This window comes from Candoia aspera, chromosome 1 (genome assembly GCF_035149785.1).
Source record: "Candoia aspera isolate rCanAsp1 chromosome 1, rCanAsp1.hap2, whole genome shotgun sequence".
NCBI classification, from domain to species: Eukaryota; Metazoa; Chordata; class Lepidosauria; order Squamata; family Boidae; genus Candoia; species Candoia aspera.
This window is the reverse complement of record NC_086153.1, coordinates 279,815,259-279,833,428: the sequence shown is the minus strand read 5'-3', so window position 1 is coordinate 279,833,428 and position 18,170 is coordinate 279,815,259. Positions and strand designations below refer to the sequence as shown.

General features: G+C 38.6%; 1 protein-coding gene across 1 annotated transcript in view; it reads left to right on the top strand.

The window, feature by feature from the left end:
• The window catches only part of MAPKBP1 (mitogen-activated protein kinase binding protein 1), a 137,089-nt gene that overhangs the window by 107,881 nt on the left and 11,038 nt on the right, over positions 1-18,170 (top strand). The window contains exons 21-29 of the mRNA XM_063289913.1: positions 3,769-3,917; positions 4,716-4,759; positions 5,898-6,134; positions 6,491-6,660; positions 9,628-9,764; positions 12,467-12,646; positions 13,373-13,448; positions 14,597-14,898; positions 16,160-17,056. Coding sequence (XP_063145983.1) covers positions 3,769-3,917; positions 4,716-4,759; positions 5,898-6,134; positions 6,491-6,660; positions 9,628-9,764; positions 12,467-12,646; positions 13,373-13,448; positions 14,597-14,898; positions 16,160-17,056 — 2,192 coding nt within the window. The remainder of the gene's footprint in view (positions 1-3,768; positions 3,918-4,715; positions 4,760-5,897; positions 6,135-6,490; positions 6,661-9,627; positions 9,765-12,466; positions 12,647-13,372; positions 13,449-14,596; positions 14,899-16,159; positions 17,057-18,170) is intronic.

Genomic DNA, 18,170 nt, shown 5'->3' with positions numbered 1-18,170 from the left:
ACAAGTCTTAACTACAAGGTTCTTTAAAGACTTTTTGTTATGTCCATTTTCCAGTTAGCTTTCTTTCCCACATTTTTAAATAGCATAGACCCAAAGACAGACATATTTTGGGTTTCCAGTGTTTTGCAGTAGAAAATCTGTTACCTAATAACAATGGAATTTCATGTATTGTTCCATTTTGTTAGATATTGGGAAAAAATAGACAGTAAATCCAAACTTGACTTACTTACCAAAGGCTGTAATTTTTTCAAGCCTTTTTACATTATTTATTTATTTAATTAATTTTTTATCCTGCCTTTAGTATTTTTATAAATAACTCATCTTACGTGCGCTCTTTTTAAAAAGGGTTTTTAAACTGATTGAATTTAATGTCCTAAAGGGTCCCTTCCAAGTCTATGACTCCACAAGCTTAGCTTCGCCTCTCTCTCTCTCTGTCTCTCATCTGTAACTCTCCTGGGCCAGCTGGGGGTGGTGGAGTGTCACAGCATGTGCAGCTACATTGCAGAAAAATAGAATAGCAGATTGAGGCAAACTGTGGGTGAGTGAGGACACCTAAGAGAAGCAGCTGTGTTTGTCTCTTTTTTGCTCTGCTCCTGAGAGAACCACTCACATTTGTCTCAAGTTGATGGGGTTTTTAGGCCAGCAGTCTACTGATAGGCTAACACAGTTCTGAAATTGCCTATGGCCAAATTAGATCAGTGCAATTTTCAAGTGAGCCATTCTACCCATTGGCTAACACAACTCCATGCTAGCTAGCAGGTAGATCAGATGGAGGGATTATCATTATCATTATCAGACGGAGGGATGATGATGATGATGATGATGATGATGATGATGATGATGATGATGATTTTGAGGGCTAAGTCCACTCACAGGCAAATGAGTAGATTGGCCAATGAGGTCATTCTCCAAAGCAGGATTTTTCTCTGTAGTGACCTTTGTATCCATTATAGTAGATATATACTATTTAGTTCAGATTCTTTTAGCAGTCCTCAGATAGGTAAAGAGTTGTCTTATAGAGGAAGGAGTGGACTTGTTCTCTATTGCTCTGAAAAGCAGGATCAGAACCAACAGACTGAAGCTCTTCAGGGATGTAGAATTAGGTATTATAAGGAATTTCTGGATAGTTGGAGCACACAAGTGAAATATGTTGTCTTCCCTTCATGGAATTAACCCTGCACTGACCAGGGGTTGGATTAGATAATCTCTGAGGTCCTTTCCAATTCTGTGCCATTCCATTTTGAATTCAGTTTTAATATCTTATTTTGCATTGTTAATCCAGGGCTGGTAGGAGGACTTCAAACATGGTGTTGTATTGGGCCACCACATTATTTAAACAAGTCCTAGTTGCCTTTTACTGCAGCTATTTGGTTCCTTCTAAGCCTTGGTGCCTATTGATATCTAGACCTATAGGAGGTGGAGTAAGATATAGACCTTTGCTGGGTGATTGGCAAAGGGTTTCTGACTGCCAGCTGTTCAACATTATCAACAGCTGCTTTTATCCACATCATGCTATTAAAGAAAAGCTTGAGGGAGAAGCTGGAATAGTTTGTTTTTTTAAAAAATAAAAGGATTATGAGCTCAATTTTGAAAGTGAAAACAAATCCCAGGATGGAGATTAGAATGGCGAGATGTAATAGAGAACAATGCTCTTTAACTTTTAATACTTAAGTTGAAGAGGGAATTTCCATCAGTATAGTTTGGGGCATCCTATCCTTAATTCTAAATGAATGCTGTCTCCTATAGGCTTTATGCTAGACATACTGTACAGTACTGCTTTATGCCTGACTCCAGCTGGTCCCTCTTGTTTGGTCTTGCCAGCTTGATGTTGGCAATATCCTCCTGATGCTAATGATTCATGTTAGCCTTGTCTTTGCTCTAAATTTTTAGAGATAAACAGCTTTGATTGGACCCTGTCACTCATTTTTCACCTGCTTGCTTTAAACAATCAATGAAGTATCATGTTTCAGGGTAAAATTTTATGATATTTCAACATTTGTTTGCTACCCATAGTCAAGAGAATAAAACACAGGGAGGAGGAGGGTGTGTAACAAATGGGAGATGGACAGGTGCTGAACAATTAACATACCTGCCTGTTTTCTCTTGCAACCCCTACTTTCCAGACCCGGTTTATTTTTAGTCTCTGAACGTAGCCAGTGGAAAAATAGGTTACTCAGTTGCTGGTGGATCACATTTTGAATTATAATTAAGGAAGGGAATTATTACCTGCTATCCTTCTCCATGCTTATTCTCTCCTACACAAACATTATCAAAGGAAGCATGATATCAGAAACTCCCCTTGGCATCATAATGCAACCTAGACCCTTAACTCCGTTTGTGACCCAATAAACTAGAGTGGTTCCTTTCCATCAGGACTTATATCTCCACAATATTACTGAAAGCCTTTTGGCTCACTCGCTCATACGTTCAAAAGCAACCTAGCCCAGCGGATCTGCAGGGAAGGTTAAAACCAGGAAGGTGGAAGCTCTGCCCTTTGTACATGCATCCTGTATGACATCAAGACATGTAAAAAAAAGAGGCAAGGCTTGGATCATACTGTCACCACCACCACCTTTCCTTTTTTGATCTGTCCTGAGGATGCCACTGACCCAGTTCTGCAGATAAATCCGAGCAGTGGGAAAACACTGTAAGCAATGCGGAAATAACACTTGCAGAGAATTCTTGATAGTTTTTAATGAGCCTATTAATTTGAAAGCCTGAATTTTCTCTTTGTGTATGAAAGAAATCTTAAAGACCTTAACAACCTTTTGTCCTAATTTTTGCATTCCTGTTAATTTATAAACTGTAGGAAAATTTGGTAGATCAAATTATTTCCATTCCTTGAGTTATACATGGTGACAAATACCTTCAAACTATAAATCATAGAAGTTGATGATAGGCTTTCTTATGTATGGACATGAAAAGTGTGGGAAGTGGATGAATTTAAATGTGGCATTATTTGGAACTGATAGTCTTAGTTGTTCTAGTTGCTTTGGCTAGAAAAGAAATGTAAGCATGTATGTATTCATATTGAACATCTATGCTCAAAGGATATGCCAGGAATTCCTGCTTTATCAGTTGTGCTGTAATTAAACATTTATCTTAGATACTTTAAGCATTCTTTTTACTTGTTTCATGGCTAAAAATGCAACACAGATTGGTAGATGGGTTTACATTGTAGTCTTCCTCATGGCAGTACAACTGATTTTTCTTTTCCAAGAATGGTAGTGTTGCCTGCAGGTTTTGTTTTTATAATAGTGCGAAAATGAAAATGATAAAAGTATATGAGTAAAGGACATAATTTAATGCTGTTTAAAAGCTTTGAAGTAGCATTGATTTTGAGCGGGAGAAATTTAATTGTACATATGACTCTTATTTTCAGAATTTTACAGGCATCCCAACAGAAGTGTGGGCTGGAAATTTTTTCAGGGTCAAAATGTCCCATGGAAAATTTTTCCACTCTGGGCAAGTTTGGCAGTTTCAAAGTTGTATGTTGTTTGCTTGTTCCAAAAATTGAGAAGCAGGGATTTCACGGCTTTTTCTCCCTCACATCAGATAAGGTAGCCCAAATACTTGTGTAGACCATGGATATTAAGAGAAATATGCTAACTGGAATCATACTCATTTTCCAATTCAAAATTTTCCAGAAAACCTAGATCTGGCCTTCTATTTGTAACATATAAATTGAGCTGTATGCAAAACTATTTTTCATTAAGAATGTGTGCATTTACTGTATACATTAAGCTCATTTTCATGTTACCTCTCTAGGCATGAATCAGTCTCTGTCCTCTCATCTGCACCAGTGCTTTCATCAGACAGTGATAAGGATGGTGAAGATGAAGGAAATGATGAGGATGAGTTACATGGGCTACAGTCCTTCCGAATGACGACCAATGTCAATACTGAAAGTTGTTCAGGTATAAGGGAATATGAAGATGGGAGAAATAAGTATGAGAGAGAAAAGAAAAGACTACATAGGCATTGGGCCTTTCTCCATTTGCATCTAACCATAATACACACATGCCCTGACAGCCTGTTTTTTCCTGATGTTGCCTTCATCTCATCTTCAACTCATACCTGAAGCAGCTTAAAATTGTCTTTAGTTTTCCCAGGGTGTGAGTGTTTTCTTCTCCAAGCAGACAACAACGTGTGGCAGTTTTGCCATGAGTGCAGTCTGTTGCCCTTCCCTGAACACAAGGTTTTTGTCATAGTCAGGTGACCCCTAGAGTAAGAGACTAGCCCCATACCTATTGACTACATTAGGCTGGGGCATGCCCTCTCCCTGCCAGCCCTGGGCCCTGCCTTCCAGGCCATTCTGCTAACATACAAAGAGAAGAAAGGGCAGGAAATGACTTTTGATCAACTCTGAGGATGCAAGAAAAGCTAGAACTAGCTAAGGAAATGTACATGAATATATATATGAGTCTGTGAAGAATTGTCAGCAGCAGAGTTAACTGTACTGTGAAGTGAAGTTAGTATTCTTGGTAATTAAAAAATGGATTATAAAAACAGTGTTTTTATGTATTAATGAAATATATTATGCTGAAATTCATTTGGCTTTTAAATTGCCTCAATCCTGATTCGTTTTTTATATTCAAAGGTATTGCAAATAGATGATTTTGATTGTGCTTTGAGTATGAAGAACTTCGGGAAAAAACCAAAATCAATTATTTTTTATACTTACTAATCCAATTTGTCTTCTGTCCTAAATTCAGATCTTTCTCTTTCAAGAAGCTTATCTCACTGGGAAATGAGACTGGTAAGTTTTCAATACACATTTAAAATGACAGTTGAAGAGTGGATGGATAGTCTTGGAGAGTGGTGTGAGTAAATATGCATGATGACCTAATGTTGACCTTTGATAGTTTCTAAATGACACAGCATCTATAGATTCAATGGCAATTCAAGCAGTTACCTGTCAAGTATAAGATCTTAGATTTATTACCTGTTGCAGCTCTCCTCAAAATAGAGTCTTCTGGCTTTGGGCTAATGTGTGATTTGTTGAATACTTCAAAACTCAGAAAGTATATTTATTTACTTATTTATACAAGCATATGTATGCTGCCTACTCCATAAATGCTATGGATTGTACAGACTGTTATTGCAATAAATCTTCCAATGGGGGTCTTGCTTTGTTCAAATGAAAGTCTTGAGGCAGACTTGTTCTGCCTTTTGTAAATAATGCTTGCACATGAAAGTACAGGAAAAGTTGATGATAGAAAATTTGTGCTCTGCTGTAAAGGGCTGCTTTGCTTATCCACCCAATGTGTATATCATCATTTACTGCTGTCAGTAACAGCATAAGAGGGATTTTGCAGCTTTGTTAATGTCAAATTCACAGTTATCTTTCTGATGGTAATAACTGAAGTGCGTAGAAACAGTCAGAATAATTCTTCAGCTGATCTTAGGTCATTGCTCTAGAAGAATTTTATTTTATTTATTTATTTATTTATTTATATTTCAAATTTCTATCACCGCCCATCTCTCCCAAAAAGGGAATGCAAAGAAATTGCCTAAGAGCCAATCAAGCAAAAGTCTGGATGTGTGGATAACCTAAGACTGGCTCAGGAAAGTTGAAATAACTATTATACAATATTACTGATGAACTGTTTCACCTTCCTGTTCTAAATAGTAATCATGAAGAGCTTTTTTCCACTGTTTTTAGAAATCTTATACTGCTCCCTACTATCTACTTCAACCTTTCCTAACCTAAAACCTCAAGGATTACTCAGCTGTGTGGGAATTCTGGGAATTTTAACTACAGCCATCTGGAGATTATTAGGTTGAAGAAGGCTGTCCTACAGTTTTGTTTTTCTTTTGTTATGATTGTTCTGGAGCATTGCAATTCCACGAGCAGATCTACCGTTAAAACATTTTAAAATGTTTTCCCTCTTTAGGCAAAAGAAATGGCGATGATCCAGGCTTCAGAAAGCACCATGAGCAAGATGCCTCAGCAGCGGAGCCATTGGATCCAGCCAACGAGCAGCCTAGAGATGACTGTTAAATCTATGCTTGATCTACGCCAACTGGAGTCTTTCTCAGTCTCTCGTTCTGCTAGTCAGGATTCTCTTCCCCAGGCCAGCAATGGAGATGACCACAAAGAGAATCCCAGTGTCTCCCCTTGTGCCAAGGATGTAAGAAATTCTGTTCCCAAATTGGGGGGGGGAAAAAGCAGGAACTTCCTAGGTTTTGCCAGGTTGTGGGGGGCAGGGGGAGGGAAGGGATGTTCTGCAATGACACCTCTGGCTCTGGCTTATGGAAACTCTAGTTCAAAGAACTATAGTCATATAGAAGCATTAGTAAAAATGCTCCAATTCCTTTGCTCTGTTTTAAAACAGATACAATAGTCTGATGGATGAGTAAATAATGCTGGTGCATCAGTTCATGCCTCTCTTGTCAGGTGGTTTGCTACAGCATTCCCTATCCTAGGTTTAAAGTCTTGCATGCTGATACGCAGGTATTGTGCTTCACTACTCGATTCCTTTTCCAGGAGGGAGGCTCCACTGCTCTTCAGGAAAATCAGCCTTGCCTTCGACCTCAAGTTATTAGACTGGTGTCCTGTGAAGGAGGGATTTTCCCACAGGAAATGGAACCCTCAGAGAGTGAAGAATGTGTCATCTACCCAGAACAAGATGATCTTACTCCAACTGATATCAGCAGGTCAGAAAGAAATTTGTTTCTATGCCTTGACTTTATTTATTTATTTATTGGATTTGAAGGCCACCTGAGACCAGAATGACTCTGATTGGTTTAGGGTTTAAAACAGAAAAACGATAAAAAGGAACTAGAGTGTTTGGACAGTATCCCACATAATGAAACATCAATAGGGCTCCACTACCCAAAGGCCTGGGAGAACAAAACTTCTGGAATACCACTAGGATGGGTGCCATATGAATTTATGGAGGGATATCCGTGTGGGGGAGATGGGCGGTGATAAAAATATAATAAATAAATATCATCCCAGGGGTCAGGCACTGCAACAGAGAAGGTATGCTTCCTAGGTCTCAATAGTTGGCATTGTTTGATTTAAGGGACCTGAAGTGCACCAACTCTGCCTGATTTTTACCAGATAGGTAGAAATTGTGGGAGATAGGCAGTTACTCAGATAACCTGGCCCTATGCATTGAAGGTCTCTATAGGTGATAACAGCACCTTAAATTGCACTTGGAAGCCCATCAGTTACCAGTGCAAATTTAATTGTAGCAACTGTATTTGGTTTCCTTCTCTTTTCCATTATGTTTGGATTGTAAGTTCTAGATATGCCTGCATAAATTCTAGAGCAGCCTTTCTCAACCTTTTGACCCTGGAAGAACCCTTGAAATATTTTTTCAGGCCTCGGGGAACCCCTGCACATTCAGGCTCAAATATAGGCCAGAAGTTACAAGATTATTATATTCGTTTCATGTGTAGGCCTGTACATATGCATTAGTATTAATATGCATTTAGTGTTCTTAAGCTAAAAATAATGAAACCTACCTCTTTAATGTGAAGTTGCCAAAATTTGAAATAATGTTTTAAATAAATCGTGATCTCCCAGGGAACCACTGCAAGAGGCCACTGGGGTTTTTATTTGATTGATTGATTGATTGATTGATTGATTGATTGATTTCTATAGTCACCCAGAGTCACTTGTAGAGATGGGCTATAGAAATCAAATAAATACGTACATACATACATACATACCCCCAGTGGCCTCTTGCAGATTGATTGATTGATTTCTGTAGCCGCCCAGAGTCACTTGTTGAGATGGGCGGCTATAGAAATCAAATAAATAAATAAATAAATACATACATACATACATACATACATACATACATACATACCCCCAGTGGCCTCTTGCGGAACCCTGGTTGAGAAACCCTGTTCTAGAGGATTTTTTAAAAGGCAGAATTACTAGTTCTCCTGATATCCCATCCTGAATCTTCTTCTCAGTGTATTTCATGATACAATAATTTTGAACAAGACCAAACTGTTATCTTGAAGCAATTAGCAGGTATCTATTGGGTGGCATATGGAAACACGATGGGCATAGGTTTTCCAAAACCTGCAAACTACTACTGAACAGTTAGACTAAATAATATACAGAACTTCAGTGGCCTTCATGCTTGAGTTTAAACCTAGTAATTAGGGCAGTGGTTCTTAAACTGGGGGTAATTAGGGCATATCCTGGGAGTAGTGGAGGAAGAAATATAAAAACTAATAGAAACTAATATAAAGTAAGAAAAGTAAATAATAATAATAATAAGTAAGAAATAAGTAATATAAAAGTAAGAAAAGGAAAAGGAAAAGAAAGAAATCAAAGGTGAAGCTAAAAGTACAAGAAAGGAAAAAAAAGTAAAAGAAAAAAGAAAGAAAAAAGATACAAAAAAGTAGCTTCTAATCTTTCTGGCAGTTATAGGTACAATTATAAATTTACCTCTTACTCTGTGGTTACAACTTAACTCTCTTCTTTCTATAATCTATCCTGGCTAATCATCAAAACCATAAAGCGTAAGTTCATTTGTTTTCTGTTTCACCAAAAAGTCCATGAGGGGTTTCCAGTCAGCAATAAATGTAGATATTGTTTTTTCTCTGATCAAAGAAGTCAATTTAGCCATCTCAGCAAGTTCCATCATCTTCATGAACCATTCCTCCATTGTGGGTAGTGCCGAATCTTTCCAAAGGAGCAATTTGTAACTGCTTGTTTATGAGTCAAGGATCCAGTTTTGGGCAGCTGCCGTCAAGACACTTATGTAAAACAACTGAGTCTGGGTTTTTTGTGGGGATAATGACATTCTTTGAAACTAGGAAATGGGTAATTGGGGTCAAATGGTTTAAGAACCACTGAATTAGGGTGTAAATCTAAGAAGGTGTTTCATAAACAAAATGTCTTTACTTTTAGAGATAGAGCTAAATAAAACAATTGGCTATAGTAAATGAAAGATATTATTTTGAAATAGGGATTAAGAGCTGTTGTCATGGTGATATACAATGTCTTTTCAGTGACTTTGCACAAATTTGTGCAAATTGCTCATTGGCTGAATTATTTAAATGGGATCTAGTGATCTACACTGACAGACAGCCTTAAACTCTGTGTGAATGCAAGTTTTCAAGTTGGAGTGGACTTTAAAGTCAGGGTCATACTGAATATAGAAAGCATGGGGGGAATAATCCAAATGTCAGCATCTGGCTGTGAAAGGAAAAATGATCTTGAGTAACTGATGAAAATGGTAAGCTTTAAAAATATCCTTTTAGAATATCATTGCAAGTAAGGTTTTCAAGACACAAAGCCTCGTGTGCTGCAGAGGAGTAGGCGGCAGCATTGCAACCAAAACTCTCCCCACAACCCGAGTTCGATCCCAGCGGAAGCTGGATTCTCAGGTAGCCAGCTCAGGTCGACTCAGCCTTCCATCCTTCCGAGGTCGGTAAAATGAGCACCCAGCTTGCTGGGGAAGGCAATGGCAAACCACCCCACTATAGTCTGCCAAGAAAACGTCGCGAAAGCAGCATCCCCCCAAAAGGTCAGACATGACTTGGTGTTTGCACAGGGGACCTTTCACACAAGGTTTTCAGGAGTTTAGTTAGGGGGAGGGTTTGTACAAAAATAAAGCCTTGTTTCTTGTACTGTATTCTTCCCTTCTCTTACAGTGAGTTCCAGGTAAAAGCACTTCCTCATGGAAAACTGGGTAGAGGCTACAACAGCAATGAGGGCCCAGATAAGCACAGTCCTGACAGTGCTTGTTCTGTGGATTATAATAGCAGCCGACTGTCAAGTCCAAATGAAGGTGAGTGTTTTGAAATCATTTGGACTAGTAATCCACCCAATTTTCACTATTAGTCAATTTAATCTTGGCCAGAAAACTCACTTCAGATTAAAGATTATCTTTTAATTTTGAATTTCATTTGAAATGTTCTCAGATATAGGCTTAATTGAAGTGGTTTAACTGCTAATCAGCATCTGATTTACTGTGCTAAATATTTGGGGAAACCACTAGACCACACATTACATAGGCAGAATTATAGCTCTGAATTACGCAGTATAGCTTTAACCTTTCCAACCTGTGGAATTACTACAATGCTTGGCAAATTGCTCAAGAAGAAAAGTGTGTGATGGAGTTGCAACACCAGTTATCCAGATAGATTAAAAACTGAAATTAACCTTGGCTTAGAATGCATTAAACAGCCTGCAGAATGCACAACCAGTGGAAACTACTAAACAGGCAATTGCTAAGAATTTTAGTTTAAGGCAGTTCATTTGAAGGGCACCCAGGCTGGAGAAGGCTGCAGTAAAATAACAACAAACCATCTTTAATTATACTCATTTGCACATAATCCTTGAGGTAGCATACAAGTCCTTGAGGTAGCATACAAACTTAATAGTCGACTGCTATGGAAATTTTATTCATAGAAATTTTGTTCATAGAATATCATTATTCTAGTGCTTTGGAAAGTTTTAAGCATGGGTACATTTAAGGCTATATCGATTCTTCGTAAGTTAATGGGAAGTATTCTTGGTAATTGGAAGTTTTTTTTATTTATCTGTAACCCAACTTTTGTCCCAAATACTCAAATTTATCTTCCATTGCTGGGCAAGATAATATATAGAGAGTTTTCCAAGGCAGCATGACATCTTTCTGCCTTTGTGGAACCTTGCCACAAGCAGTAGCAACCTCACTCCCCCCCCAACCTTTTACAGGTAGTCCTCAATTAACAACAGTAATTGGGACCAGAATTTATGTCGCTAAGTGATGTGGTCATAAAGTGTGATGTCACATGACTGCATCGCTTAGCAATGGCACTTCTGGCACTTCCAGTTGCCATTGTTAAGCGAATCCCATGCCGCCATTAAATGCAATGTCACGTGGTCATCAGTTGCAATCTTCTGCTGGCTTCCCCATAGACTTTGCTTGTCAGAAGCCGGCAGGGAAGGTCACAAATGGTGATCATGTGACTGCAGGTTGCTGCAATGTCATAATTGTGAGTCGATCACCCAGATCATGATCACCTGACTGCAGGGATGCTACAACCATTGTAAATATGATGACTGGTTATAAGTACCGCTCATTTAGTGCCATTGTAAGTTCGAACAGTCACTGAATTAATGGTCATTAAGCAAGGGCCACCTGTATTCCAAATTAGGTATGATGCAGTTGATAGAAATAGTGGGAATGCACATGCAAAATTTCTAATAACAAAATTGGAAGATAGATCTTCTAGCTGCTTGGGATCAGATGGGATCCCTAAGAATAAAGTTGCTGTTTGTCCTCTGTTTATTTGGTCAAGGGATTCTCTACATATGCAATAGAAAACAGAGAAAAGGGCCTTCCAGAACAGCCTGACAAGGACCTATACAGGAAGAAGGGTTTAAATGTCAGTGGATGCATTCTGTGAAAGTAGAAAAAAATGATCTCACAAGGATCACTCAGAGAACAAGATGTACGGGATGGGAAAGAGAAGTTTACTGGAACTATTGAAGTATCATGGGGATGAGAGTTTAAGGCTGGTTGAACTAATTCTGTGAGGGCAAAGTTTCTTTCTCTGTGTAGGACTTTTTCAAGTAAGGACAAAGAACAACTTTCCCCTAACTTGTTTTTCCAAACAAAGAAACAAACGTCACCTGCAAATGTTACAGATGGAAGTTGTTAATATTCTAGACTGAGCGTTGCAGGGGAAGGGCTTTAGAGAGAATGGGATGATGATGATGATGATGATGATGATGATGATGTAAAATTAAGCCTGAAACTAGATCACTTATTAGTGCTGTAGAAAAAAAACTCAAGAGCACAAACAATGTCATTAATAGGGTTGGAAAAAATGTCCATTGAAATTTATGTAGAAAATTTGGCTGTTGACCAACACCACTGGGATCATGTGCCTAAAAAGTTTTGCAAAGTGAGATCAACATTCTGTGGGATTTCAAAATTCAAACTGGTAGAAACATAAAACATAATATACCAGACATTACAGTTATAGAAAAAAAGGTATGGTTCACTGATGTGGCAGTACTCACAGTTTAATTGATGAAAAACAACTGGAGAAAATAACAGAATATTGTGATTTTAAAGCTGAGGTTGAAAGATTATGGTGAAAAAAACCAATTGTCATGCCAATTGTAGTCATAGCTTGATGCACTACCAAAATATTTAGACATTTTTAAATTTATTGGACTTGACAGACTAATTTTGTGAAATACTACCCTACTTGGAACAATGTACATATTACCATGATACCTCCCTGACTCTTAAGTCCTTGGCTAGGTTCTGAATCATTGGAGTCAACATTCAGTTGATTAGACTGTGATATCCATTTGGACAAATAGAATAACAACAATAATGCCATCTCTATGTGCCCAGCACTGTTACAATAAATATGGACCAAGAATTTTTCTCTTAACAGTGTAGTGACATAGTGTAATACATTGCTTCAGGTTTCACTGGTATAATGTTATGTATAAATTGCATGTGATGTGTACCATTTCCCAACTCAGATTCTGAGAGTACTGAACCTCTCAGTGTGGATGGCACTTCAGACTTGGATGAGCAAGTGGGAGAAGAAGATGAGGAGGATGTAAGCACTGGACTATTGGATGGAGATGTCCCCACAACTCCAGATCAAGAGAAGTTCCTCAAGCAGCATTTTGAGACTCTAGCCAGTAACAGTGAGAAGGGTATGTTAGCATATCTAATGAAAACTATACTTGTTCACTCCCTTTTCCCTGTCAGGCACAACTACCTTGATCTTTGATACATTAATTTGTAGATTCATACCCCTCATTGCATCATACAGTCTATAAGAACGTAAGCGGTGCCCTGCTGGATCAGACCCTTGGCCCATCTAGTCCAGCAGTCTGTTCTCACAATGGCCAACCAACTGCACAAGGAAGCCCACTAGTCTCCCAGCAGATGGCCTTTAGCCATTGATCCTCATGACTTCCATGAACTGGTCCAACCTTTTTTTTTTTTTTAAGATAGCCAAGCTGGTAGCCAGCACCATATATATTCTTATGGAACTGCTGAAATGAAAGCAGATTAGTGCTCAGGTTTAAATAAGAGTTTCTAAGCCCAGACACAAACAGCTGAAATGCCTAATGTTAGAGGAAAGAGTCATAGGAGCTTATGGCCATAAACTAGTCATGGTGAAACTAATATTTATCTATTAGTTTGCAATCCTGAGAAGAATGGCAGTAAGTCCCATTGAACACAGGGAATAGTAAGTAAATAGGCTGTGTGGCACAAAATGAAGTATGCTATTTTAGGGAACTTTCTTCATTCCTGTACATTGTAATTAAAATAGAAAACCCTAAGTCAAATTTCTCTTGCTGAAATGTCACATCCAAATCCCCTGTAGCTTTTCATCCCTAATTTGAATACATTTTCTCCATTTTAAATGACAGATGGATCATGTAGGACCCTGGAGAGAATGGAAAACAGTATTTCTTCCCGGTTTCTATCTCGGTTTCCAACACTCAGGTAGAGTTCCACTTTTTATTAATGAAAAACAACCTTGTGTTTGCTCAGGCATGGCAAGCTCAGTTGGTGGACTTTCTGGGTCCTGAGGGAAGAGGTGAGATTGGATAAAAGTTTCCAGTATTCTGATGCATACTTGCAGGAAAAACACAAGAAGGCCAAAGTGCCCCATGTTTGATCAAGATACTTACAATTTTATTTATTTCTTAGGCTGGATAGATAAGTCCATTGTGGCTTACATGAAGACTGAACCTTGAAATATCATTTACTGTTTGCTATTCAGGCATTTCATTTTACTTCAGCATTTCATTCAACTTGAACAGAACAAAAAACATACTGTTCCCTCTTTTTTGGTAACCAGCCCCAATCTGGTTTCATTATGTGAGGGACAAAAGAGCTTACTCTCCACATGCTGCATGAAAATTTCATTTCTTATTATAGAAATATTATGCATGGAGTGTGAAGCTTGCTGTTTTTGAGTATTGGATAAGGGACTCCTATTGGGAAGTCTTTGGATCTGCTTTTTGTTGGCATACAAGAGACCAGACATATATCTCATATTAAGCCAAGAGGAGCTTACTCTGATAATAACAGAGACTTACTGTCCCTTGCTTTAATTTCCTCCTTTTCACTAAATCATTATGTCAGATATAGCCATGCATGATTAGCCCTTCTTTCCTTATTTGAAATTGTTTCATAAGGAAAGGGGTTTTTTTGCGTGGAAAGAATTCACCCTAAATATTATTTTATGGCCTTAGGGATAACAGTTATATAGGACTACTGTTTTTTGTAGTAGATAGTAATAATGCAGCATAATTACGTTATGTGGAGAGCCAGTTTGGTGTAGTGTTTAAGGCATCAGGTAAGAAACCAGAAGACCGGGAATAGTCCTGCCTTGGGCACAAAGCCAGCTGGGTGACTTGGGCCAGTCACTTTCTCTCAGCCCTTGGAAGGAGGCAATGGCAAACCAGTTCTGAAAAACCTTGCCTAGAAAACCGCAGGGACTTGTCCAGGCAGTCTCCAAGAATCGGACATGATTGAATGGATTAAAAAAAAAAGATGTTATGTAGTAGCAGATGGAGGATGGTAATAAAGCAACATAATGATGACACATAATCATCAAGTATCTTGTCCTGTCTTTGATTCCATAGGGAACTCTCACCTTCTTCATCACAGCTAGTACTGGATCAGAAACCTACGGAAGGGTCTGCTTTGCCAAAGCAAGTTTCCATTGAACTGCTGAAAAATGGGTTTGACCATCAGCACATGCCTATGGAGAATGGCTTCTTGCAAAATGATATTAATTCCATTAGGTCACTTTACATGCAGAAAAAGAGAAAGTCTGCTGTAGAGATCAACAGAGGGCATGGAAGATCTGTTGGGTCATTCCCAGATAGTGATGGAGCAGTGATGCTGAGGAAATCCCAGTCAGTTCATGATCTTTTTCATAATGGTAAGTAAGTGTCTTCTATGAAATGGTTAGAGTGATGACTCCACAACAGGAATCTGTCCTTGAGGTTGAAAATCCTTGATGTGTCCATTCAGAAATCCCAAGTTCCCTTACAACATGTAGTTACCAATAGATCTCAGAGGTGACTTATGCTGGACATACACTAATCAGAAGGAAATGCTAATTCCTACTTCCGATGACAAGAAGAGCATTGACTTGCCTCTTTCAGAAGGCAGTCATTGTTCTAAAAAATAGGCTAAAATCTTGTGGTCCCTGAAAGGAATTCCTAAGACCATGGGATTGTCTAGATCTTTCTTTTAGAAGGGTGTGAAAGAGGTCTGCCCTCAGAGGTGAAGGTCCAGTCTCACTCAGGTACATCTCCCAGGCCCCGTGGAAACATTAGCTGCCCTTCCCTCCCTATCAATTGTAGAAAAAAGAGAATGGCTCAGGAAGCATTCCGTTGGTGTGCTGGATGAGACTTCCCATGCCTGACATGTCCCAGGACTTGGAGAGACCTACGGAAACCCTGAACATAATTCCCTTCCCCTGCTTCCCTTGACATCAGTGGGAGGGCAACAGTTTTTAAGGAAAAGAAAAAGACGAAATAAAAATGGTAACTGATTCTCCTTCTCTTCTGCCCTGGTGAGTTGAGCTTGAAAAGGCTTTAGACTGTCTTGGAGACAGCAGTTTAGCCCAATAGACTTTAAAGCACCTGGAACCTCTTGGTAATAAGCCAGTCTGGTGCCATGGAAGCTGTCATTCATGTTGTAGAAAATGGTCCTAGTTTTGGGAATGGCAACTCACAGTTTTTACATGTATTACCTGTGCTCTTTGGGGCTGCATTTATTTTTCTCAGTGTTTTGCATTACCCAAAGAGTGAATATCACAAATTCTGTGACAACAATAACAAAACAGTGATTATTATTCTGTGGCTACTTTTTCCTTTAAAGGGGGTATGTTATTGCAACTTTCAAGTGGTTTGTTTATTACACATCATACAGAGCAAAAGACCCAAATAGGACATGTAACACTATTTCTAGTCTGTGATTTTCAGTCAGAAATTAAGGCATTGATGTTTGGAGAAAAACTATGTAGAACGAAGTACAATAGCTCAAAAATACTCAAATAACATTGTTATTTTGCTTACCTTTTCTTCCAGAAATTGAAGTGAAATAATTATATTTAGAAGCTGGAGCTATTTTAATTCTGACTGCACAAATTGCTCCAGACCAGTTGTTTGCATTTATCTATTCCATTTCTACAGATAAGATTCCTGGCATGATGCTGTTTGCCAGGCAGCGTCCTCAGGCACTAATGGTAGGTGAGAAAGAGCCAAAATCCAATAACTGTCAGACATTTTCTGCAACACTGTTGAAGATGGATAGCTTTTTGCAAGCCAAAGACATTAAAGCTGCAAAACCAAAGTCCTATATGAGTCCCACCACTAGCTTCATGGCCAAGATGTCCCGTAGTGTGTCTATGGGAGAGAATCTGTGCCTTGGTGACAGTTCAGAAAACCAGAAAGAAGTGAAGATTAGCCCACAAGTATCAGAGAAAACAAGGTTAATTCTATTAGAGGACATTGAGAAGAGCAAGCCATTTGTAAAAGACAACAGCCCAGTGAAACCTTTTCAGCAAAGTGCAAGCTCTTCATCACCCCAGTCCTTTCATAGCAAGTTGGCATCTAATCGAGCCCATTTGATCCTTGACATCCCCAAGCCTCTACCTGATAGACCGACATTAGCTTCTTTCTCACCAAAGACAAAGTCAAAAACTGTGCTAGGATCAGAATCTCCTCAGTCACCTGGTGCTGTTGGGAAAAAGAAACCGTCTTTTCCTGAAGGATGGGCCTCAGCATTGGAAAGTCAAGCATCTGGACCTCTTGGCCTTGGTAAAAATAGCCCATTGAGTCCCTGTGCAGACACTCTGAAAGAGAACCAGACACAATTGAGGACCAAAGTCCAACTTGAGCCAAGAGTAACTAATTCCAAACTAAAAGAGCTTTCAGATGAACTGCATCCAATTTCTGCAGAAAAACGGCTACTGGAATACAGAGACAAAGTTGTCATTACTAGTTATGTGCCAGCTAATCATGAGCTTTCCTCTTCTGAACGAAGTGGGCCAAAGTCTCCTACAAATGCAGGCCTTGGAGAGGATTCAGGTGTGCACAGATATCCATCTCCTACCTTTATACCCCTTTTGTCTTTGTGAACCGCTGCACAGTTCCATATTTCTTCACATCTAGCTTCTGGCTGTCTTGCTCTGTCTGCACTGTCTTGTTCTATAAGCCATCCTTTCAGCAGTGAGACATTAAAGTCTGATTTTTTTTTTCTATTTCTGTTTCCAGTTTTTCTTACGTTTTGTTTCAGTGCATGCAAATGTTACAGTTCTCGTGTTTTTTCTTCTTCAAAAGGGAAGTTAGGAATAGGAGGAATGAAAGTGGACATAAATAAAGCTTTTAAATAATGTTCTCTATTATGGAGAATAGGATTTTATGCTCAATGCTACCAGAACTTACAGTATTAAATTCACATATTTTCTGCTACTGTGAGTTTGTTACACTTAAGCAGTGTAAGTTCAATTCAAGTATATGTAAAAAAAGAGATACTTGGCCAAAAGAAATTGTTGTGTGTGGTAACCATTGCTGCTCGTAACCATTGCTGCTGAAGGAAAAAAAAGTAACTAAAATCTAGGACTTAAAGGATATATTTCTAATATTCCTAAGGCTTTCAAGCTTTAGTAGAGTGAAATGTGGGGGGCTTACAGAAATGTTTGTAAGAGATGAAGACCTGTCCATTGATAAAACAGATTTCTACCCTGCAGAGTACACTCCCAAAATCTGTTCTGGAAAGTTGAGAGACTCTCAGGAGCAGACTTGGGCACATAGAGAGGAAAGGAGAAGATTCTTCTGTACTAGCAGAAGCCCACTTGCAGAAAATTGAGTGTCTCCTCCCTTTCTGTTGGATTCCATGGCTGAAAGATACCTTTGTACCACAAGTCACTTTGGTTGTTTTAGTAAGTTTATATTGCAGATCATGTGAGCTGGGCTTATTTACAAGAGGCTACTAAAATTGAACATATTTTTTTATCACAAAGTGATTTTTTAAAGGTGTTTAAATTTATTTGAAAACGAATATTTGAAAAAAACAACTTTTCTCAGGGGATTCAAAATATTTTTAAATCCTAATAAAAAATTAAAAATATCAGTTCAAAGTAAATAACATTTGAAAAGCAATTTTAGACAACAGAAATGAAAATAGGAAAATGTTAACAAT